This window comes from Excalfactoria chinensis, chromosome 3 (assembly GCF_039878825.1).
Source record: "Excalfactoria chinensis isolate bCotChi1 chromosome 3, bCotChi1.hap2, whole genome shotgun sequence".
Classification (NCBI taxonomy): Eukaryota; Metazoa; Chordata; class Aves; order Galliformes; family Phasianidae; genus Excalfactoria; species Excalfactoria chinensis.
This window is the reverse complement of record NC_092827.1, coordinates 74878951-74903180: the sequence shown is the minus strand read 5'-3', so window position 1 is coordinate 74903180 and position 24230 is coordinate 74878951. Positions and strand designations below refer to the sequence as shown.

Below are 24230 nucleotides of genomic sequence, written 5' to 3'. Positions count from 1 at the left end.
GGGCAGAAGGGAATCATGAAATCCATTTTACTGAATGTTCCAACCTCTTACAAACTACTCAGCCACATTTAAAACATTTTCTCCACTTCATTTTCTTTTCTGTCTCATATTTTACTTTGTTTCAAATTTGTGCTTAAAAATTAAGATTGTCTTGACGTACATGTTCTTATGCCAGTTTAAAGGAGGTGGGGAAAAAAAATAGGTTATGTTCTTTCTTGCATTTCTTCTATTTCCTAAATATGTACCTTTGGAAAAGAACGTGTGAAATTTGTACATCTCTGTTAGGAAAATATTACAAATATCTGTCATGTTAGCTATACTTTAAGTTATTAAATAGTTCTTTTGTTCTATTTTAAGATGACTTCTTAGTACTCCATCTCTCTGACCTTATTCGAATGGCATTCATGGCTGCAACTGATCACAGCAACCAGTTACGAATGGCGGGTCTTCAAGCTCTTGAAGACATTATCAAGAAATTTGCATCAGTTCCTGAGCCAGAGTTTCCAGGCCACGTGATACTGGAGCAATACCAGGCTAATGTGAGACCTTCTTTATAACTTCATGAAACTGTATATTTATGCCAATATGCTGGAATTAGCTTTGAGAACATTTTGTTACTTCAAAAGACCCGTGAAGAGGTTTTATGTTTGGAAAATGTACTGAAGAGGCAGATTTATTTACCTCTTCAAAATTCGTGCATCTCTTCCTATTTATCATAATTTATTAGCTGATGAAATTAAAAAGTCAGTAGCTATTGATTCTTGAAAGCCAAATGCTACAAATTAAACATGATTTTTTTGGCAAGAGTGTTATTTCATTTGTAGAATGACGAATTTGAAAATAACACTGGTTCATTTCCAGAATGAATCTAATAAATCTGTTTGTTTAGTTTTTTTTGAAGTAATGAATATGTTTTTGTTTGAACAAAAATGACTAAAGTATGGGAATGGGAGGTGAGCAGTTGAAGTTTTGGTTTGGGGGATTAATGTATTATTTGGTTGCATAACTTAACTCTTCTGTCTTTTGCTTTCACAGTTCTAAATATATCATAAGTTTTCCATATCATACTGAAATATCACTACTACAGTATAGTTGAAAATATATAACCTGCATAAAATTAATCTTTTGCCTGATTGTGAGAATGAGTCAGGCTTAAGGCTGGGGCTTTGCAGGGTGGGCTTTTAGTTTTCTTGGTTCACTCTTATCAGCTTGCATCTGTAATCAGTTTTGCTAATTCTTGCATTTAATTCAAAAGATCTCAGTCTTGGAAACAACTGTATGTGTGATTTATCCCAATGACTTCAGAATTTACATTTATCGTAAGATGAATGCCTGCAAGAATGAGTTTTCTTTTGGTCAGGTGTTCTATTTGAGAGAAGGGGAGGGGATCTTTCCCATGCTAATACTTGGCTAGCAGGGAGAGGGAAGTGATTGTCCCCCTCTACTCAGCTCTTGAGGGCCCATCTGGAGTACTGTGTCCAGGCCTGGGTTGCAGAGTTCTTGGAGTAAGCCCAGAGGAGGGCCTCTAAGATGATCAGAGGGCTGGAGTATCTCTCTTATAAGTAAGGGTTAAGGGAACTGTGCTTGTTTAGCTTGGGGAAGGGAAGGCTCTAGGGAGACCTCATTGTGGCCTTCCAGTGCTTGGAGGGAGTGTATGAACGGGGAGAATGGCTGTTTACGAGGGTGGATAGTGATGGGACAGGGGGGAATGGCCTTAAACTAAGATGGGGAGGTTTAGGTTAGATATTAGGTGGATTTTTTTTTTTCACTCAGAGGGTGGTGACACACTGGAACTGGTTGTCCAAGAAGGTTGTGGATGCCCATCCCTGGAGGCATTTGAGGCCAGGCTGGATGTGGCTTTGGGCAGCCTGGTCTGGTGGCTGGTGACGCTGCACATAGCAGGGGGGAAACTAAATGATCATTGTGGTCCTTTTCAATCCAGGCCATTCTGTGATTCTAATAATTACAAGAGAGCAATTTATAAAATGTTGAAGCATCATTTTAAAATGAAAAAAAACAAAAAAACAAAAAAACAAAAAAAAAACAAAAAACAAAAAACATAACCAAACTGATTTTAATGTAATTGAATCTCATTTATTCTCTTTGTGGTCCCTTTACTAATTTTACCATCAGCTGATGTTAATGTGGCTGTATTGTGTGCAAAAGGGGTATTGTACTATGAAATTTGTCATTTTTCTGCTTAAATAACTGTTTTCACAGCATTGTAGGATTTTTAGTAGCAATATTCACACTGTGATTTTCTGTTGCTTTGCAAGTCCTGGAACACACCAGTTATGTTTTGCTGATGTGCGTTGATCAATCTCTTTAAGTCTTTAAATGCATGTGGTTTCTAGACTGCAATTTAACTTAAGAATAGTCTAGATTAGCGCAATGGTCCATGGAAGAATCTGTGAGCATCTCTCATAATGTTTACTTTGTTTCTCACATGGAATCATACTTCTGAGTAGGGACATTTGGTATGAGAATTAGGAGGGTGAAATGGGCTCTCTAAATCTGTTGCCTATTGGAAATATATTAAAAGGAGTGAAGGGCTTTTTCTCCCTTTCCACTGGAATGACATGGCTAACTCTGGAATCACTCCTAGGATTGCATTGCTTTCCTCTAACCTTGTCAGGTTTTGCTATTCTATATCATCTGTGTCTACCACAGTTCTCTAACGCACCACCATTCCTAGCTTTTTTTCCCCACCTCAGGTTATCTGCTTTCTTCTGATTTCTTTTGTGTTTTCAGAATTCACAAATACTCCTTCAAGATGGGCTTTCATCCTATTCTCTTTTTGTCTTATTCTCCTTCTTTCTGTACTGCTGTAACTATTGCTGCCGTCTCTTTGACTTGGTTCCTTCTGTTTCAGAAAAACCCTGTGTTAGAACAACTGGCTAATTCTTTTTTTCTCTGTCATTTGGGATGATGTAAATGCAATAACGAACACTTCGTTTTGCCTTATTCTGTTGGAGTTCAAAAAAATCATTGTCTATGCAGCTTTAGTATAAATTGAATTCATAGTAGCTTCATGTGTAAAGGGATGCTCATTAACAAGAAGAAGAGAACTTCATGTATTTGCAAAGGTAGCTGAGGCTTTAAAAGACCATGGGAAGACAAGCAGGAGGAAAAGTATTTTATTGTCATTTAGACAATGCTGTTGCAGATGTTTGCGAAGTAGCAAGGGTAATTTTAGGGTATAACTATAAACACTGACAGTCTTATCTTGCATGTTTTGTGTATATTCCTGAACCTGAAGCAAGGTTAGATGAAGAGTGTTGTCACTATTGTTTTTAGTTGCATTTTTTCCTCTTACCAGGTTGGAGCTGCTCTGAGGCCGGCATTTTCCCAAGACACACCATCTGATATAACTGCCAAGGCCTGCCAGGTACTGAAGAGTATGTTCAGGTGGTATAAGCCAAACTGAATACATTTGGTGTGTTTATGCAGCGGATGTGTATGATTTTTCTTCTTGTTGGAAGAACGATGCAGAAGAAAACAGGAGTAAATAGCTGGAAAGTATTGTAAGCCTAAGCTGAGATTTTTTGCAACTTTTTTAGAGTCATTTGTTAATATACTTTTTAGTCTTTCGGAAAATAATTATATCTCCACGTCAATTTTACACTTGTTACAAATACAGCCAAAAGCTGTATTTGTTTAAAATATATCATTTGTGTGCCTCCGGTGGCGCAGTGGAATTGCTGCTTGCAACACCAGAGGCCCGGGGTTCGAATCCCCCCTGTGGCGCAAGTGGCAGAAATGCTGCTCTGCTACACAGAGGGTCTCGAATCCCGGGAGTTGGACTCGATGATCTCTAAGGTCCCTTCCAACTCGCACGATACTATGATACTATGATATGATGATATCCATTGTTCCAGGCCTTTCCTAAAAGAACTGGTTCTCTCAAAGCAAAATAAATTAGCAATAGGACAAGACTACCATCAGAAAAGTCTGGGAACTCTTTTTTCCCATCACTCTTCCCCCTCCCCCTGCTGTGTTTTTTCTTGATTTTGCTGTTCTTTCTCATCCTTGTGGAACCACTACCAGAATTTGTTCTTTTTGGTGTAAAAGCAGCTGCATTTAAACCAAAAATCTTCTGTCTGGGTGCAAACATGCTTCAGAGGATGAATGGCAATGCATAGCACTAGACAGAAAGTTATAATCTGTTTGATGTTTGAGTTTTAAATGCCTGTTTTTAGTTTGTTAAATCTAAAAAATAAATTTTAAGTAAGAAAGAGCAGGAGTAGAGAGATGCCCAACTGTCTGAACTCCATGTCAGGTGCTGACTCATCTAGAATGTGATACTGTTTGTTTCATACCACAGCCATATCTAAAACTTTTCATATTACTCATTTCTGGATGTTTTCTTAAAGTTGTTGATGAACTTTTGGTAGCTTCTCATTAGTATGGAGCCTTAACATGCAATTTGAGTTATAAGTTTTTGAAGATATATCATTATTTACTGCTTTGCAATACAACCTTCACTGTGAATGTGAAAACATACTACTTGAATGATTTGACCAGACACATGGGAATAGAATTCAAACTTTGTGATCACCTGTTTAGGGAGAATTTAGCTTGGAGAAGAGAAGGCTCCAGGGAGACCTCATTGTGGCACTCCAGTGCTTGAAGGGAGCATATGAACAGGAATGGGAACGGCTGTTTTCAAGGGTTGGATAGTGGATAAGGCAGGGGGGAATGGTCTTAAACTGAGATAGGGGAGCTTTAGGATGGAGAATAGGAGGACCTTTTTCACTCAGAGGCTGGTCACGCACTGGAACAGGTTGCCCAAAGAAGTTGTGGATGCCCCATCCCTGGAGGCATTCAAAGCCAGGCTGGGTGTAGCTCTGGGAAGCCTGGTGTGGTGATTGGCGACCCTGTCTGTGGTAGTGGGTTGGAACTCCTTTTCAATCCAGGCCATTCTATGACTCTATGAATTGCAAATTGAGTATTTTGCATGTATACTGAGTTTCATTGTATCAGTAGCCATTGCAAACACTGCCTTTGTAAGTATTCACCTGAACAATTCTGTTGTCATGAGTGAAGAAGATATCAGAATGGTTGAGATTTTGTTGTTTAATTTTTTTCTATGTTTTTTTATTTATTTATAGAGTTGTCTGTTTTTCTTTGTAATGGAGAATGATTCTAAGCTTTGTTGTTTAGGTATGTAGCGCATGGATAGGAAGTGGGGTTGTAAGTGACCTGAATGATCTCCGCCGAGTTCACAACCTTCTTGTCTCTTCTCTGGATAAAGTGCAAGCAGGAAAAGGATCCTCCAGCCAGCTTTACCGGGAAAGTGCCACAACTATGGAAAAACTTGCAGTTCTAAAAGCATGGGCTGAGGTATCCATTTTCTGTTACATCTTCAAATGTTTGAAAAGATTTAACCTCAGCAGCATCAAACCCTGCTACCCTGTTACAGCATCAAACCCTGGCTAGTCAGTCAGTTAGCCTTATATCTGCCATTCTCCCTTCCTGCTGCAGTTCTACTTGGTGTGTTTTCATGTCAGTATCTTTCTTGTTTCTTTTTATCTGCTGTTTTGTCTGGTGGTATCTTCGTGTTGCATTGTATTGTAATACACTGTCATACCCTTACAATGTATTTTCTTAAAATTTTGCAGTTAGCCAACTAGGAATTTTTTTAGAGTTCACAATAAATTGCAGGCTAGACATAGATATTGCTGGAACAGCTGAAACTTTGAAATAGCTACAAAAGAAAGTACTTATGTTGTATTCCTTCCTGAAATGTTATTTGTGTGCTTTGAAGCTACACGTCTAACTACACAAATGATGTTTTGATTTCTTTTGGAGTAGTACTTTGAGGAGCTTTGTATTAAATTTTCTTGGAAATTTATTTTGCAATTGCAAAGGAAAGTGTCAACAATTTAGCCATGTGAACCTGTTAATCACCCCATACTGTTACATTCAGCTTTGGTATGGAGCATCTGTTGTGTGAAGTTCCTAATTCAAAAAATGCTTATTTTTTACTGTATTTTTCTTGATACTTCTGCTTCCCATAGTGATGTGAAAATCCTTTTATAGCATGTTTTCAAGATGAACATATAAATGCTCTTGTATTCATGTCACCCACTAAAAGCCATTTTAATTTTGATGTATATCACACCTAATCTGCTCTGAGAAAGTGACAATTGCTCTAAGGGAAAGGCTGCTTCTGTTTTTCTGTTTTTTTGTTTTGTTGTTTTGATTTCATGATGTGAATTTTTCTATCTCTGTTTCTCCCCTAGGTGTACGTTGTGGCCATGAAAATTAAGAAGGAAGCAGAGGCCAAACCCAAACGTGTTTTAAAGAGTACAGAGGAGGATGAGGACGATTTTGGTACAGTAGATGAATTGCCACCTGACAGTTTGATAACACTTGTACAGCCGGAGTTGCCCTCACTTAGCCGTCTCTGGTTAGCTGCACTGAAAGATTATGCTCTTTTAACCCTACCGGCTGAATTTGCTACTCAGCTTCCACCAGATGGTAAATATTCTTGCATTGCTTTAAAGAACAAAGTGAACCTTCTAGCAGATGTATTAAAAACCTTTGAGTTGTTTATTTTGTTTAATAGATGAAAAAACAATACGAGTAATTTCTGTGTTTGTGGAATAGAAAGTTTGTGTGTTGTTTTTTTCTTCAATCTAAAATGAAAAAATTCTGTCTGATTTGCGAAGATGATTAAAGCTGTATTTTTGTCGAAATAGTAACACTTTTACACCTGTAATACTTTGACATCAAGTGCAAAAATGTTTACTTTAAGGAAACAGAGTCCATGAGATTACAGTGGATGCTGTCTTACAATGTTTGAGTGATCCATATGAAAAATGCTGTAAGATCTGATGTGTTTGAGTGCCACTCTTGACTTTCTGCTTACTGTTCCATCATGGCCGTTGCACTTTGTGAGATGTACTAATGTTACTTGTTCAGAAAAAGTGTTGGGATGGACTGTCACTAACAAGGGTTACATCTGAATATCTACGTGATTAAGCACACTAAGAAATTTAGAGTACATGCTTTATGCCTATTATTTGCAGAGAATTTCAGTTTACTTTTGCAGGGGGGTTCAGAATTGGTCTTTATTTTTCTCATTTAACAGGAGGAGCATTTTACACTCCTGAAACAATTGATACAGCTCGACTGCATTATCGAAACTCTTGGGCTCCTATACTGCATGCAGTGGCACTTTGGCTAAACAGTACAGGTTTTAGTGTTTCCGAGTCAACAGAAGAGACTGCTGCAGCAATGCCTAATTCACAGAAACGTGCCACATCTATTATGTTAAACCAGGCACCTGGAACTCCACCTACCACTAAGTCTTTGCCAGAGTTGAACAAAGATCGAATGCACTTAATTTTGGGTAAGCACTATGAATTTAGTGTGCAGTACCAGCATGCTATGTTACTAAATGATATGGGAATAAGGAAATTTGTTTAAATTGAGGAAATTTAAAATGCATTATTTGTCCAGACAGTAATGTTTTGAAATATCTCTATCTGTTGTACATTTCACAGCCTTGACAGAATATTTGTCAGTGTGATTATAACAATTTCTATAGAGAAGTTGTGATGTAGTTGTGTATAACTGATGAAGTGAACATTCTTCTTCTAATTACTGCTCTTTTCAGGTGTTAGCATACAGTTTCTCTGTTCCCCAAGACCTGAAGAGCCTGTTGAACATGTTACATCTTGTTTACAAGCACTTCACACTTTATTGGATTCCCCTTGTGCCAGGATCCATATTGCAGAGGATCAGGTACTGTATGAGCACATTACTTCAGCAAGCTTTCCTGGGTTTTGATCTTTCAAAACTTATTATTAATCTTGTGAGAGAAGTATCTGCTTGTTATAAACAATTGATGTAACAATTGGGAATTGTTAAGTCTTAATTAGTATATGTTTTGGTTTATTGTAGCTCCTTGGTGTTGAACTCCTGAGCGTACTTCACCGACTCCTCCTGACGTGGGATCCTACTTCAGTCCAACTATTGGTTACAGGAGTTGTCCAGCAGATAGTAAGAGCAGCTCAAGATTATTTGCAGGAAAAAAGGAACACCCTAAGTAAGAGTTTGCAAATGTGGCTTGTTTTGCAGATTAAAGAAGCAGTGGGTTTTCATACTGGAAAAGGGTCTCAAAAGCATTAGACTGTGATTACGCTGAGGAAAAAAATGCTGTATATTCCACAGATGCTGTAGCTGCGTTCATCATATTACCTGCTGATATCTTGACTCTTGTAAGATGTATCTTCTCTTTCCCTTCATAATTCCAGTGGTTGTTCTTTTTATGTCTCATTTTCTTGAATATCAGCAATGAAAATCACACTCAACAAACCACTCTAAGGTCTTAATAATACCTAGTTTCATGGAATCATTAAGATCGGAAAAGACCTCTACAATCATCTAGTCCAACTGTTTCATTGATGTTTATCTGTTGGCTGGATCTTAGCATTTCACTGACCTTTTTTTCTGAAGTTTAGTGGTTTGGTCTCCTGTGGTTTGTCCCTGTCAGGACTGGCAGGCCTGAGGTGAACTAATTGCTACTGGAACCATTGTGAAAATTTGATTACTAACTAAGTGATCTTGTCTGGAAGTGGAGTAGACTGGCATCTTGGCTCTTAACTGTCATGTAGGGTGTGTCTTCAACCAAAAGCTCTGAAACAGGGTGTGCAAACAGGAGCAAGGAAAGACATGTTTGTGCTTCCCAGAAGTGCTTCTCAAGACTGTTTAAGAGTTCTCGAGTCAGCACAATGATGGCAGTGACAGGCAGCAAGATACAGTTTGCTGGTTGAGGAACAGTCGCCACTGGCACATCAGAAATCCAATGACTTGAAATTCAGATGAAACTCCTAATGTGATTGTACTGGAGGCGCTTGTCTATGCAAGGCTAGAGGTGAGATTGATCTCATCTGTGGGATATGAAGGAAGTCTGTGTGATGGTAAGCAGACAGTGTAGTGTCTGGAAAGCCAAATGGCATGTTCTTCACAAAGGTCTTGCAGGGACAGGAGCCCAAGTTGGATGCCTCACATTAGGATGGACAGCCAAAGGCTATGCTGGAGTATGGAGTGTGGCACTCCTACAGCTGTGGAGGCTGCAAGGTTGTGGCATCCAGAAGATCTACGGATAGTGGAAGTGAGGACAAACTGCCCAGTAAGACTAATGGAGACATCTGGCCCAGTCTGGAGGGATGGATTTAGGAAAGCCTTGGTTTATCTGTGCAGAGATTCATAACGAGCTGAGACTCATTATGAATGTCACGTATGACAAGAAAGACCTTCATAAAATTGTTGTTAACAAAAGGATCAAGAAAATTTTGACCAGCCACAGAAGGGTATGCCAAAGTATATAGGAAAAAACTCAGGCTCTTATCTGCTTTAGCTTAGTCCTCAGACATCACTGTGTCTAGTGATAGAGTAGTGAGCATCAGGTTAAGGACTGCTTAGGTAAAAGCTGGACATACTCTGGGAGCAGATGAGGTGCCATGTTTTAGTTTACTTCAAGGAAGAAAAGTAAAACCTAAAGGACATGTATCTTACTAAGGAGAACTACTATATTGTTCTGGCACTGTATGCTGTTAGGACAAAACTTAGCTTTTACCCATTTTCTAAGTGTAAACAGAGAGGGGACTTTGTTAGAATTTGAGGAACCAGCATAGCTAAAATGTAAGCTCTGTTCCTTCATGTGAATTAATTGAGTTGTTTGCTATCGGTCTGGTAAGTAGCTTTTTTCAAATCAGCAAATGTGAAAACTCTGGCAATCTTTTAAATTCACAGGGGCCTTGTGAGGGTAGTTCAGGCCAGTTTTGGTGTGCTGAATCTCTGTTACTGTTTTATGGGAGAAGGCAGGACTGCAGCTGGCTGAGCTGCCATTCAAAAGAGAGACTTTCTAAACTGAATGCACTGAAATTGTGGAGTTAAACATAGAATCCTACTGTGCTTTTCTGTTCTCTTATTTCATGGTCAGCTTGGGCTGAAATAAGATTTGTCAGTGTTGAACACTTAATTTATAGCCATTCATTTGAAAAAAAAAAACAAAACACAACTGCAATGACTATTTTAATTTGACAGTTGTTGCCTTTAATTTTGCTGTTAAAGTGAAAAACATGCTGTGTTTTTATTTTGTTAGTACTTTTTTATTTCTAGTTCTGAATGGCTTTTTAAAACTATTGCTGCAATTACAATTATTCTAAAGCATCTTAAATCCCTTTAAGGTCCTTCAAACTAGAATGTTTATTTTGATGTGAGCCATGCTTATAGTATCTTTGTTTGAAGCAACTTTTTTCTTTGGATTTTAACACTTTTTTTTTTTTTTAGTGTTTTATGTAATCTTTGATATGAAATCTTTTTCTTGACTGTATCCTCAGCCATTCTTTCCTTTTTTTCTAGATGAAGATGACATTGGAGAAAAAGAAAATCCTCTTGCTTTAGGGGAGGGAGGTGAAAGTGGTGGTCTTGTACCTGGAAAATCTCTAGTATTTGCAGCTATGGAATTGCTCATGTTTATCCTGGTACGGCACATGCCCCATCTAAGTTCTAAAGTGTCAGATTCTCCAAGTCACGTCGCTGCCAAATCCCACCTTTCTGAGGAGAGTGCTCATCTTGTGGCTGCCACTGTCACTATACTGTCTGACCTACCTTCTCTCTGTTCTCCGGCAGGTAAAATATTGACAAAGTATATAAATGCTTACTATAAAGGATCTTGTGAGCTTATGATACTAAAACAAAATAATACTTTTATATGATATTTAAAGGTCATCTGTTGAAAGTGTTGCTTGGATTCTAGAATAAACTAGGAGCTCAAGCTTTTCCAGTGATTCAACATTAAGAAACCGGCTTCAAGTTTGCATGTGTGCTATAAGTTTGCTGAGGAAATGAACTCTATATCATTATGATTTTATTGTTTCTTTTTCACAGTTCTTTTTTTTTTTTTTTTTTCTTTTAAACCTCATGATTTTGGAGCCTTTTGACCAATTTTAATCATGTTGTAAAAGATTGACATCTCAGAAGTAATTAAATTTCTGAGAAGTTCAGGAGAAGCAGAAGCTTGATGAAAAAAGATCACACAGAGGAAAAACTAGCACAGTTGAGCTCTGCTGCGCTTTGCTTTTCAGCCATTGGCTGTTAGTCTTCCTGAAAGTAACTCTAAATAAATAAAGCTTTCTTCTGTCCAGGGAGGCTGTCACAAAGGATATGCCTAAACTAGGGTAATTGCTCTTCATGCTGTTCATTAGTAAAGGACACAAATACATGGGAAGTTTCTACAGATGTGGAAAAATGAGGCACAGAAAAGATTAAGAATTAAGTATGGAAAGAGGCTTAGCTGTCTGAAATGAGTTGTAGATTGATATTATGCACCTAAGCCCATTAGCACACTTCTTTCATTCCTGCGCCTCCTTGGAGTCTGTATGCATTACTGAAACTCCTTTTAATGAAGTTCCCAAGTGTCTAACTTGGTTGTGTTATTTGACCAGTACTTCTTGAGTTTGCTCAACTTGCACCTTTAGGGATGCTGCACAAAACTTAGATTGCTTCTCTGATGAAATCAGTAGCTATGACATATATGAGGGAGGATCACTTTGTCTCTTGTATAGAGTAATCAAATGGTTACAAATTTTACCCAAGACATGAAACTCTCTGAACTTCCTTCTTACTTCTGGGGCTCATAATACACTTTAGCTTCCTTGGAAAGTGCCTTGACTTGGATACCTGTTCACAGTTCTGTTATTGTTTTTTTTTGTTTTGTATTGTTGTTGGTTTTTTGTTTGTTTGTTTGTTTATAAAACCTTTGACACATACAGATCCTGTTTCAAGATATTTAACTCTCTGATGGCATCCATGAGAGTGTCTAACTCCTTTTGGCCATGTAGGGCAAACCTAATAGCTAATGATATACTTCCAGAGTACTGGTGAATGAATTTGGTGATTAAAATACCAAACTCCACATACTACTTTGTGATCTGGATTGCAGTTTATCTTTCTAGCCATATATATCCATTTTGGGAAAACTGATGACATTGTTTGGAAATAACTTCAAAATTTCTGCTTTGTCTTGTTTAGGTTGTATGACAGTCCTGCCTACTATCCTATTTCTGATTACGAGAGTATTGAAAGAAACAGCTGTAAAATCAGCAGACAATCAGGTCCCACCTCCAGTCAGTGCAGCACTTCAAGGTATAAAAACTATTGTTACTCTCCCAACAGTCAAGACTGATGAAACTCAGAACCAGTGGGCAAGTCTTATCCGCAGCACTTTGGCATCTGTACTGGAATACTCACAACCTGGTAAGTGATTTCCCAGTGCAGAAAAACTAAAACAGAACTGACTTTTGCTTTAATGAAAAGACAGGTATTGTATCTGCCTATAATTTTAAACAGCTTGCATGCCTGAAGGCTGGGAGTTAAAAGTGGTGATAAATTGCTTCTAAAACTGAAGATCTGAGTGCACACAGCTTAACTACCAGAAGTTAGTAGGTTGTGTTGGAGACAAGCACAAGATTGACTAAGAAAATACAGTTGTATGCTAGAAGTTTCCATCTCAGTTGTGTTCTTGTTGGGTCTTTTCTTTGGCAGTATTGGTCATAACCTCCTATTAGAAATGTTGCTATTTGCAACTCAGGGTATTTTGCTACATTAGTTCAGACTTCTCTCTTCTGGTTTGAATCCCATTATAAGAATAATTTTGTGCTTTAGATTTGCATTTAGGATAATTGTAGAGGTCATCATAGTTTCAGTGCCTTGTTTCTGGAACTTGAAATCTTCCTTCTGATATCTGTCAGCGTATCTGACACTGGGTGAAGGTCTTGCAAGTAAAATCCAAATGAGTTCCAAGCTGAACTCACATCATTTCCTAGGTCATGCCTCAACATCTCTGATTACTGGCAACTCATTTTGTCAAGGTTGGAACAAACTATCATTTCCACTCCACCTTTCCTTTTTCCACAGGATACCTGCTAGCTTAAAGGAAAGGAGAGAAGCAGAGAGAGCCAATCTGTTTACTGAGACTAATTGTTCAGTACAGTACATGGACTCAACACCTTGAATTAAACCTCAAAAAAACAGTCTATATCTTATAAGTGCTTGTTGACAAGTTTTGCGTAGTCTTAATGATAGTGAATGTTAAAGTGAATCTGCATGAAGACAGCAGTGGATAATTGTGGCAAGGTTCATGCTGGAGTAGGAGATTTGCAATTCTGTTGCAAGCTTTCAGTGGTTAGAAAAACATCCTACCCCTGCCAAAAAATAAAAAGAAGTCTGTTATCCACCAGCAGGATTTTTGCTGTGTCTCATTTAGAGAACTACAGGCTATTTCTATTGGCTCACGTTTGTGCTTTGTCTTGCTCTTCAAAAAGTGAAAAAGATGTAGTCTTGGCTTCATGGTTAGCAAAGGAAGACACAAAGATTTGCCATTCTCTTAATGGCAGTTCAGCCAAAAAGACATCCCATTACATCCCTGAGGAACCATTTATAATCTGAAGGGAAGCTTGAATGGAGTTACTCATGTGAGACAGGTAATTGCAAATGATCCTGAAAATGTCTGAAGGGGAAGGATCGGTGCATTTGTGTTATCTGAGTCAAAATTCTAATTTGATCTGTCATATCAAGTCTTGTCTTCCAGCCTTTTGTTACTGCAGAGTCTCTCCAGTTCATCTTTCTGCAGACGTTACTGCCTTTGTGCTTTATGCAGACTTCTGAAATCTTTCTCAGTTCCTTGCGAGAGTGTCAGTTTTCCTGTCCCTTTCCAGTCTTCTGTGAAGTGAAACACATCACACAAGAATATGAGCAAGGTCTGCTGCATGCAGTTTTCTTTCATAATTAAAAAAACATTGAAGCAGAGAAAACCCCCCACAAAAATAGCACCGACAGAACACCACCATGTTTCTCACTTAATGCTTGGAGTCATTTTCTGAAGTGAGTTTTCACATCATGGCTAAACCAGGCTAACAACAAGCTGATAACTGTAACAAGGATGTCATGCCGTCCTTGGTTTTGCTGACTGTATAGATGTTGCTGCTTTGGTTCTGCTCTCCCTTGAGAATCTTAGCAATTTAGCCAACAAAACCAGCAGAAAAGTACTTAATTTTCTTTTCCCCTGTTGGTGTGTCTTCAAGAATGATATCTGTGAAGAGCTGGTGCAAGCAGAGGAAGAATGATAGTGCAGATGAATTTGAAAAGAAGGGAAGGATAAAATAGGACTACTGGTTTGTTTTTTTTTGTGACAGGTAGATGTCACATCAGCCTATCGGTTATGTTATATGCCCATGGTAAGTGAGTGTTGTTGCAGAGCTGGTTATTACTTCTTTACTCTGCTGAATCAGCTGATGAGAACAAAAAAGGGAAGCCAGATAAATTTTTAATGGGAAAAAGGTTTCAAAAAAATATATTTTCACCCTTTGTTTACAAGCAGGAAACAAAAATGTGGCTCGTTCAGAGAAAAAGCGTGGGTGATGACTTTGGCTTGGTATTTGTTTTGGAAAGTTCGAATCACTTTATTAAAAGAGCTTTTGGAAAAGAGTTGCTCGGCTTTAAATTTTCAATCACAGTCAATAACAACAGAAAAAAGTGATTCAATAATGAGTAAATATGTACATGTATGCAGTTGTTGGGTTTTAGTTTACTCTAAAAAGCATTCAGAATTCATCTCACAACCTGGTTGTTGTGTTTTTTTTTCAGAAGCCTCTAAGCCTGTTCTCGATGAAGTAAGCATGCTCACAGCTATTGCTCTCTTCCTTTGGTCAGCAAGCACTGAAATAATTGGAGTACAGTCTTTACAGAACGGATGTATAAACAGATTTAAAAATGCATTAAATTCCAGCGATCCTTGGGTAAGGTTGTGATACAGGAATTTGAATGATATACAACTGGAAAAAATAGTAATTGTAATACATTTGCTGTGTTTCCAGAATGTTTTGTGATGGTTTTACTTCAGAGACAGATCCTGCTTGTCAAAATAACTAGAGTTTTCAATGGTGCATTATAGAAACTTCATAATGAACAGAAGAAACCAAAGTGCTTATTGGTAATGTTTGTTCATGGCCTTGTGCCAGGTTTATGACTTGCAGCTTTTAGAAAGAAAAAATATCTTTGAAATACTTAACAAATGAAAAAGAATGGTTATTGGGGAGCAGTGACAGATTACAGTAAAACTGGTCTATTGTAATACAAACTAAACAATATTACAGCCCACATCTCTGATGAACTTAGTCCTGTGCAAAACCTATGCTTGTTTTATATGTTCATACAAAATCTGGTTGAGAGAAATCTAATCCTGTGGTCACCACCAAAGGCATCTACAGCTTGTGAATCATCTTTCTTGCTTTCTCTTCTGTCCTTTGGATTGTCTTTATAAATTGTTTTCTAAATTATCTTCTTATTAATGTGAGAAACAAAAAACTTTTCATCTAGTTTTGTTCAATCAGATCAATATGCTTCGTAGTTAAGCTTAAGTGTTTCAGCCACGTATGTATCAGTTTGGTGGAGCAGCTATACAACTCAGCAGGAAAGAACTAAAAATAAGTAAAATAAATCTATAGCGTTTCCACAAACAAGTACTGCAGAGATTCCTCAGAAGGAAATGCTGACATGTGTAGGGTCACATCAAGACATTTGGAATCCTCTGCAGAATGAGAACTCTTAATCAGGGCTGGCATTTTCCAGCAGGGGCAAGAAACTCAGTTGGTTCTTTGCTGAAGCCTAACTTTGAATGAAAAGCTGCTTAAGATGTTAGTGTGAATGGAAGCGTCAGCTCTGTGAAGTGGAAGCTTTTACATCTTATTCTCTCTCAGCACTGAATAAACACACAAACAGTGAAAAGAAGTACATCTTTGCCCGCCCTGCTGGAAAGCTGTCAGTGAGCTGGAACTTAGCACTAATTTTGTAGTTCACAGGAAATGCTTTGCCAGGAGCCAGATTGTGTCCACCCTCCTCACTGATACGCAGAGCATATACTCTGTGATGCTTGTTGTTGGTTCATTGTAGTTTTTAAATATAAAACACTCACTGCTGGGTTCAGTTGTAAGACACTTATTTATAATAGAAGCACCAAACTGATTAGGAAACAAACAAACAAAAACCAACTCTTCTAAAGAAATACTGTTATCTTAAAGATACAGAAGCATTTTTGAAACTGCTACCACTTGCAGAGGTCTGAAGGTTTAGACATGCTGCATAGTAGCGTCTTTAAGGCAAGTTCATTTCCTGGAGCCATAGGCTCTCATTTTGATAGATCCTTCTCTCTTGATGCTGATTAGTAAGTTTTACAGGAGAGTGTGCCTTAGAAGCAGCCCTGGTTTTACATGTCAGTTTTTGGAAAACTTCTGTGAATGTGGAATAGTCAAAAGTTATAGACATACACATATTACTGAGTATGCTTTGGTGGAATTCTGCTGTCAGATGCAGATGTAAAACTGCACCTACTTCAACTATGGATGCAAGCTAAAGAAACAAAGCAAAATCTCAGATCACAGATTCACAGAATGACCCAGGTTGGAAGGGACCTCAAGGATCATGAAGCTCCAACCCCCTGCCTGGCAGGGCCACCAAACTTCCATGTTTACTAGATCAGGTTGCCCAGGGCCCCATCCAACCTGGCCTTGAACACCTCCAAGGACAGGGCATCCACAACCTCCCTGGGCAGCCTGTTCCAAAACAGCCCCTTACCCCTTATTTTTAAATTTAATACCCTGAACAGCTAGTAAGGAGTTTTAAAGGTGTAAGGAAAAAGAGAAGGAAATTACTTGGACTGACATGGGGAGATAGGGGAATAGTTTATTGAAAATGGCCAACGACTTTTTTCCCAATACCTTGCACAGCTTATTTTCTACGATGGAGCTCTCTTAAAAAAAGCATGGAAATGGTATTTGAGGAACGGTTATTATTTCAGGCCTTAAACATTAAGCTGAACAGAAAGCTTGCAGTCATACATTAACAGCAAAATGAGCTGTCCAACTTGTATTTTCTTACTATTAACTTATATTATCTTTCCTTTTAGTTAATGTTTCCATTTATGCATCTCTTATTTCAGCTATCCCCTCATAGATCACTGTGTTTAACAATACTTGGGAATGTTCCCATTCAAAACATGCTTGATAACTCATCCTGTTCTAGCTTGAGTGTAATTTGAAAACCCTGTGTTCTATCCTCATGCTTGCTGAGGGGCTTTACCTTTTCAAAGGGTCAGCATTGTTTGTGTGACATTTTGAAGCAAGAGTTTTGTGACCCCAACTCATGTGCATTCTAAACAAGATTATCAGGAAGTTGTTTTCCCAAAAGTTAACTTCAGTATTTCCTGCTCCTAGTAGGAAAAAAGGGGGAGAGGGGGGGCTAGGGAAGGAAGAGCATAAGGACAGATGGAAGGAAGAGGGTTCTGTTATCCAGCTTACTGTATACCTACGTGTATACTTTTATGCTACAAGATGGAGATGCAGAAGGAAGGATGTACCTGCCGCTGCTGACCACAGCCCTGGCTTATGTTAGGACAATAAGACAACTTTGAGATCTGAATCATTTTTGTAGACAGTGTTATTCATCTGAGACTGGTAATGTAAGTAATGATTTTGAAGATACATCTACTCTTCATGTTGATGGTATGAAACTTTACAGTGTAGTTCTCTGTGGACCTATGTGATTGTTCAGTATGACAGTAACTGTCCCTCTCGTTTCTGAGTTTGTGCTGACCACCATTTTATATCTGCAGTTAATTCTAATTGCCTTCTTTTATTGAAAACTGGGCTAGTATTATTTTAGCAAACAGCCTGTTTTGTTTTTGCCCTTATTTCATTAAGTTTCCTTCCCACATTTCTTTTTTTTTTTTGGAATCACATGTATCTCACACACATAGATAGGTGGTTGTATTATAATTCCTTGAGTTAGCAAGTAACTTGGAGAACAATGTGTTTATCTTGATTTCATTAGGTTCAAGCCAAGTGTTACCAGCTTCTACTTTCTGTGTTCCAACATACCAATCGCGCTCTGTCAACTCCATACATTCATTCATTGGCCCCTATAGTGGTTGAGAAGTTGAAAGCTGTGGAAAGGAACCGCCCAACCAACAACCTGGAGCTGTTAGCAGTCCAGGAAGGAATTAAAGTCCTTGAAACATTGGTTGCCCTTGGTGAAGAACAGAATAGTAAGTATTTAGTTATTCTAGATAATTGTGTAATTGTAAAATAAAATGTTGGATATTAGAACTCTTGCAGATTGATGGCATACTCACAAAAAAAAGAAAGGATGTCTAATGCACCTTCATAATTCCATTACTGAAACTTGTGTAGACACAAGCTCACATAGCATGTACAGTGTGATATGCTGTAGCATTTCAGTTTCTGGTAATTCTGATGCAAAGTTTAGGTGTGAATTGAAGTAGTGGTGTTTTCTTGTATTTAAAAATGAGTAATACATACTATTTAAATTTACTTTTTGCTGATGTTAAATGGTATTTATTTAGGCATCATTTTTATCAGGTTAGTTCTGCCATCTCAACAAGGCTCATTTAAAGAGACCAAGAAATACGTAGTATTGGTTGCAATATCTAGATGGCAGATGAAACCTTCTGTTGGCTTTGGTGGATAGAATAGTCTTTATAATTTATCTTTCTCTTCACTTAGAATAGCTGAAACAATATAATAATTGAAAGATTTAGTCTGCAGATGTTGAACTTATTCAGCATTTAAAGTCAATTGTAAAAATATATATTTTTTTTACTTCAGTGTATTCCTGTTGATATTTCTCTTCGTTGATGATGCTAATGCTAAATGTATGTTTTCTTGAGTGCCATTGTGCTTCTGGGAGAATAACTGAAGTGAGTGAGGAAACAAAACATTTGATTGATTCTTGCTAATGCTGATAGAAGGCAAGAATATAGGCGTTGTCAAAACCTCTAGGAGGAAAAGATTCTCCTTAATATTCTAATAGCCTACAGAATTTTTAGTAGATGGCTTTACCATTAGTGTTTCTCTAAAAGTTGCAGTTAACATGTAACGCATTTCAAGGCATACTTGTATCCAGGTTAGGAAGAAATATTAGCCGTGCTGCTTTGGTTTTGTTGGTGATTGTTGCTGTTCTAGAGGTAAACTCTGTTCTAGTGGCAGTAGCCTCATTAGGTCTTGTTAGCCCAAGTATTGTTACAGTGCTATTTTTTGAGGTGGTAGCTTTCAAGATGGAGTTGCATAGAGAAAACAGTTATGTTCAGTGGGGAGGCTGCTTTTCCAATTCGGTTGAGTTGTTTGTTGGAAGTGTTTTAAAGTCTTCAATAGCCTCTCTGCATTTTAAGATCTCTTATCTATGATCTGCAGTTGGATTGTGCAAATACATTTCTAAAGAAGTCAGGAATGAAGTATCTGTGGTGAGCAGTGGTAGAAGCGAGAAGCACAAGCCAGATAGGCAAGATTGGTGTGACCAAATGACAGGAAGCACTCTTCATTTTGCTTAGTCTTGATTTGAACGTTTGTAATCACTGGGCTTACTGTCAATTCACAAAACAAAATTTACATGTATCAGACTAGAAACATTTTGTTACTGGTTCTTTTTGTCTCATTCTGATCTGATTATTTCTTTTCTTTCATCTTTAGGAGTCCAGTTACTTGCGCTTCTTGTTCCCACTCTGATCTCCTACTTATTGAATGAAAATGTCTTTGCTTCTGCATCTACAGCATCTAAAGATCTTCACGAGTTTGCACTTCAGAATTTGATGCACATTGGACCACTTTACCCACATGCTTTCAAGACCGTAATGGGAGCTGCGCCTGAATTAAAAACACGCCTAGAAACTGCAGTCCGAGCAAGTCAGGCCAGCAAGGCAAAAGCAGCTGCTAGGCAACCACCACCCACAGTACATTCCACCCCAACAATTAAACTGAAAACTAGCTTTTTTTGAATTACTTATATTATTTTTGGACCGTTAAGTTGTCTGAAGCATTACACTGTCCCTGATGCGTTACTGCACATAAGTCTGTAATTTTGTGTAATTTCTATGTTAAAGGCTGTCTAATAGAGCTTTGTGTAATTATTTGAAATCTGTGCATTACAAGGGAAGTGGTGGTACTTGCATTTGTATAGCTTTTTGAGAGATTGAATGTCATCATATTTATGAATTTGCAATATAAATTATCTACACACAAAAAAACCAACACCCTGTTCTCTATCTCATGAGATCCTTTCATTTTTTAAAAGCACCCTTAACCTTTCTGAATGGAGTTTGAAATCTGGGGGCTGTTATTGTACCGCTGTGCTAACACAGTGGGGATGCAAGGAAGAGGGGAAACTGTTATGCAGTACTTACTGTGTACGTGGGGAATGCCAAGAGTAGAAATATGTCCTCTTTTAAAACAAACTAGGAAAGAGGATCACTAGACCTTGTAGAATATTTCTGCTTGCATGGGAGGGGGAGAAGAATTCAAAAAAGACAACTTGCAGTCTTTCTCAAGGTAAACAGTCAAGCACGCTGTGTAATGAGTTGTCTTTCCTTTATGTGGTATATCTTTCTTTTGGGTCCATTTTAATGCTTGAGTAAAGCATTACAAGAGTCTAATCCCCCTATTTCCTCCAAGATAACTTAAAAAACAAAACAAAAAAACCAAACAGTGCATTGGAAATTTATTTGATAAAGAGGACTGCTTGTTGTCTGCATTTGTGTTGCTGTGGAACTTGGCCCTCGCAAGGTGCAGTGTTAGCAGTCTCCTTATTCTGCCAGACACTGGTTGAATATGATGGCGATGTGTTACTGCATATTGTTCAGATTCTAATATTTACTTCTTCCTGCAAAATTTTAATATCATTAAAGTAGTCCTTGATAAAGTGTGCAGAACCAAATGACTTTGCACCTGTGCCGACTGTAAGGCAGCAGAACACAAGAGTGAGTGAGGCCCTCCATTTTTGCCTTCTCCTACCTGGCTTCCCTTTCTTTTTTTAAATATGCATGCCCTCCCCTCACGTTTTGAGTGGGTCTGATGTGTTGTTTTTGGATCTTAAAGATAGCTCAAGTGCTGTACAAACTGTACAGAACAAGAGCTCAACTCCCAGTGGTCATGTCCGCCTCCTGCCACGCCTCCCCCTTCTGTTAGCAGAGGTACAGAATCATGTATTTTCTTGTATATACAAGACTGACTCACATGAAGATTTTGACACTGCTATTGAATTTACAGAGTTCCATAGGGATCTTTCTATGCATATTGCTTTATAAAGAAAAGTTTGGTAACTGGAAGACTGGGCTTGGACTACTGGGTTTCATGTCTGGTATTTTTCTGGACATAACAGGGCTCTGTAAAAAGTGTGTATATATTAGGAACTTCTACTTGAACCCAAATATAACAAAGGGATAGAAAATAGAAGTAAGCATGGTTAACATTTGGTTGAAATATTTGTAGATTGTTATTTTTGCATAGTCGCTTGCCCCTCATCTCCCATAACAGCTTATGTAACCCTTTGGGTACCTATGCAAAGTGAAAGATAATGTTCTCTTGCCCTGTTGTATTGGATGTGTGTAAAATGTATAACATAGATCTGAAAGCCTTTTACTTCAGACTGGTTATTTTAGTACTAAAGTGAGAATAAGAAGTTTGCACCAAGGCAAGAGGTGCAAACTAGTATTTCAAATGTCATTTTCGTAAGCATGTAAAGATTAACTTTCAAGTCTTTTCTATTTCCTACCACAGTTAGAGATGCATGCAGCAGTGAAAAATCATACTATGTTGTATAGGAGGAAAGGGATTTCACTATTCTCATCCTGCCATCTTTGTGTAGTGGGATTTAAATTCATCAAGATTTATCACTTTCCAGTAAGCGTTTCAAATATTACAGTGCTCTTTTGCTAAGCGGTTGTTTCAAAACCCTCAAATGTTTGAGAAAGGTCCATTAAAGTGTTAAGGAAGCTCTCACTGTAGAACTGATCACAAAATATTTGCCATTAAAAATAAGGAAATTCAAGGTGTTCTCTTCCTTGATAGTCCAGTAACTGATAACTGGTGTTTGCTGGAAAGTTGGTTTTATGGTCTATAATCAAGGTTGTATTTACCTTATGTTTTTTATCTCATCCCTTTGATGTTTTGCTCATGTTGTAGGTAATAACGAGATGCTGAATGCTCTTAAAAGGGGTGGGGCAAAGTGTAGTAATCAAGCATGGTGAAGAAGTCTGTGGAAAAACACTAACAATGTTGGTGGAAGGGAAAATAGTCCTAGGCAGTTGCAGAGGGATTGGGAAAGGAGAGGTTGTTCTTTGCACTCTATGCGACTGTGTACAACAGGTGCAACCTAAATTAGTGTATGTGCCTCTCCTGTTTCTGTTCTTTCTTTGGTTTTCTTGCTCCAGACACAACAAGTAGAACTGCATGACTTTACATCGTAATTTTTGCACCGAACTTCATTTGATTAAAAAACAAAACTCAAAATGCTGGTAGTGCTTCTTGTTCTTCCTTCTGTTTTTTAATCACCCTCCTTTTCATCTCTTTCTTCGCTGCTGGGCTTTTTACTGCGTGTTTTCGTGAAGCTCGTTTCTATTTCCCCTTCACTTCTTTCCTCTCTCACCACTGTTTCCTTCCTTTCTTGCTGAGCAGTGATGTTCTGCCCCTGTTTTCTTCATGAAGTTTCTCCCAGTGAGCATTCCCTGTGGTGGGTTCTTGTTCTCCTCTGCTCCCTGATCCTTTCTGTCAGCTCCCATGTTTATCGTTCCCCTATTTAAAAGTGCTAAGAGGTTACCCACCCACCGCAGTCACATTTCCTCAGGGCGGGTTACAGAGCATCAAGTGCGAGTTCACAGCAGCCAGAAAGAAACAGGAAGCGCTGCTTGAGCAAGCAGGGTTGTGTGGGGCCTGCTTCTCTGGGCTGCGGGCTGAGCGTGGCCGACAGCATGTCTTATCCTCACCACTCTCCTCCTGCATCACTTCTCACGTGGAGCTGATGGTGCTAATGTAGGGCGCTACCAGTGGTGTGTGTCTCTTTAGAAAGCTCTTGTGCTACTGGAGCAGAGCAAACCATCTCTATGTGCCTGATGGTTTGTGACCCCTGGCCTGTGGTGTCAGCACCAGCCTCGGGAAGTCTTGTTTATTCTTTCAGAAGTGGTTGTTTCTGAGAAATGCTGTTGTACTCTCCTTGTCAGTGCTCTGAGGGGTAGGGAAGGGAAACTGAATTGCTGCTGGGATGGACTGGTAGCTTTCAGTGCTCTGGCAGAACTGTGTGGATGTGGCACTGAGGGACACAGTGGGCATGGCAGGGGTAGGTTGGTGGTTGGACTAGATGGTCTTAGAGGTCTTTTCCAACCTTAAGGTCAGTGTTCAGAACATAGCCAAAACAGAAAGGAATTCACCAGCAAGGAACTGAAATGGTAGGATTTGACAGAGGGTTGTGGAGCTGCTGCAGGATGCAGCCCTCGTTCCGTCCCTGAAGTGGGCTGCGAGCGTGCCAAAACCACTCAAGCCAGGCTCTGAGGGGCAGATCTTTTAGAATCAAAGAAGCATGGCTCCGAGCTCTCCTCGATCCCCGAGTGGCAGTGCGCGGGGAGGAGGCTCGCTGGCTGCGGCCTCGGCCCTGCTCTGGCAGCAGGGTGGAGCAGCAGCAGCCACTGCCCGCTCTCCTCTTCCCGCCCGCTCGGCGTGCCGCCGCCCCACAAACTACGTTTCCCGTAGTGCCACGCGGGCGGCGGCGCGAAGCGCTCTGACTTGTCCCCTGCGGGCCGCGGTAGCAGCCGGCGGGGGCGGCTGTCAGGCGGTGACGGCGGCGGGCGGGCGGGACGCGCCCAGGTTGTGCCGCTGCCGGGACGCGGCTGGGCGCGGCGGCGGCCGGTGGCGGTGGGGGCGGCGCGGCGCGGCGCTGCAGAAGCGGCCCGGCCATGGACGAGCAAGCGGGGCCCGGCGTTTTTTTCAGCAACAACAACAACAACAACGCGCTTCTGCTGCCGCCGCCGACGGGCGGGCCGGGGCTGGAGCCGGGCGAGGCGGCGGCGGCCGCGGCTGCGGCGGCGGCGGGAGGCGGCGGCGCAGGGGTCTCCTCCGGCGGCGCCGCCGCGCCGGTGTCGGCGTCGCGGGCTCAGTACAGCGTGCCGGGCATCCTGCATTTCCTGCAGCACGAGTGGGGCCGCTTCGAGGCGGAGCGCGCCGAGTGGGAGGCGGAGCGGGCGGAGCTGCAGGTAACGCCGCCACCCCGGTCCCCCTCCCCGCTCCCCACTGCGCCCCCGGCCCGTTGGGGGTCGGGGGGGGAAGCGCCGCCCCCCGGCCCCGGTTCCTCGCCGCCGCCCGGAGGGGCGTGACATGGCG

At 39.9% G+C, this 24230-nt stretch overlaps 2 protein-coding genes across 9 annotated transcripts in view; both read left to right on the top strand.

Moving 5' to 3' along the window:
* Positions 1 to 20307, top strand: part of HEATR5B (HEAT repeat containing 5B) — a 48595-nt gene extending 28288 nt beyond the window's left edge. For all 5 annotated transcript variants that reach the window (XM_072331646.1, XM_072331647.1, XM_072331649.1 and 2 more), the window contains exons 25-36: positions 358 to 539; positions 3320 to 3388; positions 5164 to 5343; positions 6246 to 6483; positions 7097 to 7357; positions 7625 to 7752; positions 7912 to 8056; positions 10378 to 10647; positions 12049 to 12273; positions 14662 to 14813; positions 17902 to 18115; positions 19557 to 20307. In XM_072331646.1, coding sequence (XP_072187747.1) covers positions 358 to 539; positions 3320 to 3388; positions 5164 to 5343; positions 6246 to 6483; positions 7097 to 7357; positions 7625 to 7752; positions 7912 to 8056; positions 10378 to 10647; positions 12049 to 12273; positions 14662 to 14813; positions 17902 to 18115; positions 19557 to 19861 — 2369 coding nt within the window. In that variant the 3' untranslated portion in view covers positions 19862 to 20307. The remainder of the gene's footprint in view (positions 1 to 357; positions 540 to 3319; positions 3389 to 5163; positions 5344 to 6245; positions 6484 to 7096; positions 7358 to 7624; positions 7753 to 7911; positions 8057 to 10377; positions 10648 to 12048; positions 12274 to 14661; positions 14814 to 17901; positions 18116 to 19556) is intronic.
* A 3409-nt stretch (positions 20308 to 23716) lies between these two features.
* The window catches only part of STRN (striatin), a 59268-nt gene continuing 58754 nt past the window's right edge, over positions 23717 to 24230 (top strand). For all 4 annotated transcript variants that reach the window (XM_072331247.1, XM_072331246.1, XM_072331245.1 and 1 more), the window contains exon 1: positions 23717 to 24103. In XM_072331247.1, coding sequence (XP_072187348.1) covers positions 23807 to 24103 — 297 coding nt within the window. In that variant the 5' untranslated portion in view covers positions 23717 to 23806. The remainder of the gene's footprint in view (positions 24104 to 24230) is intronic.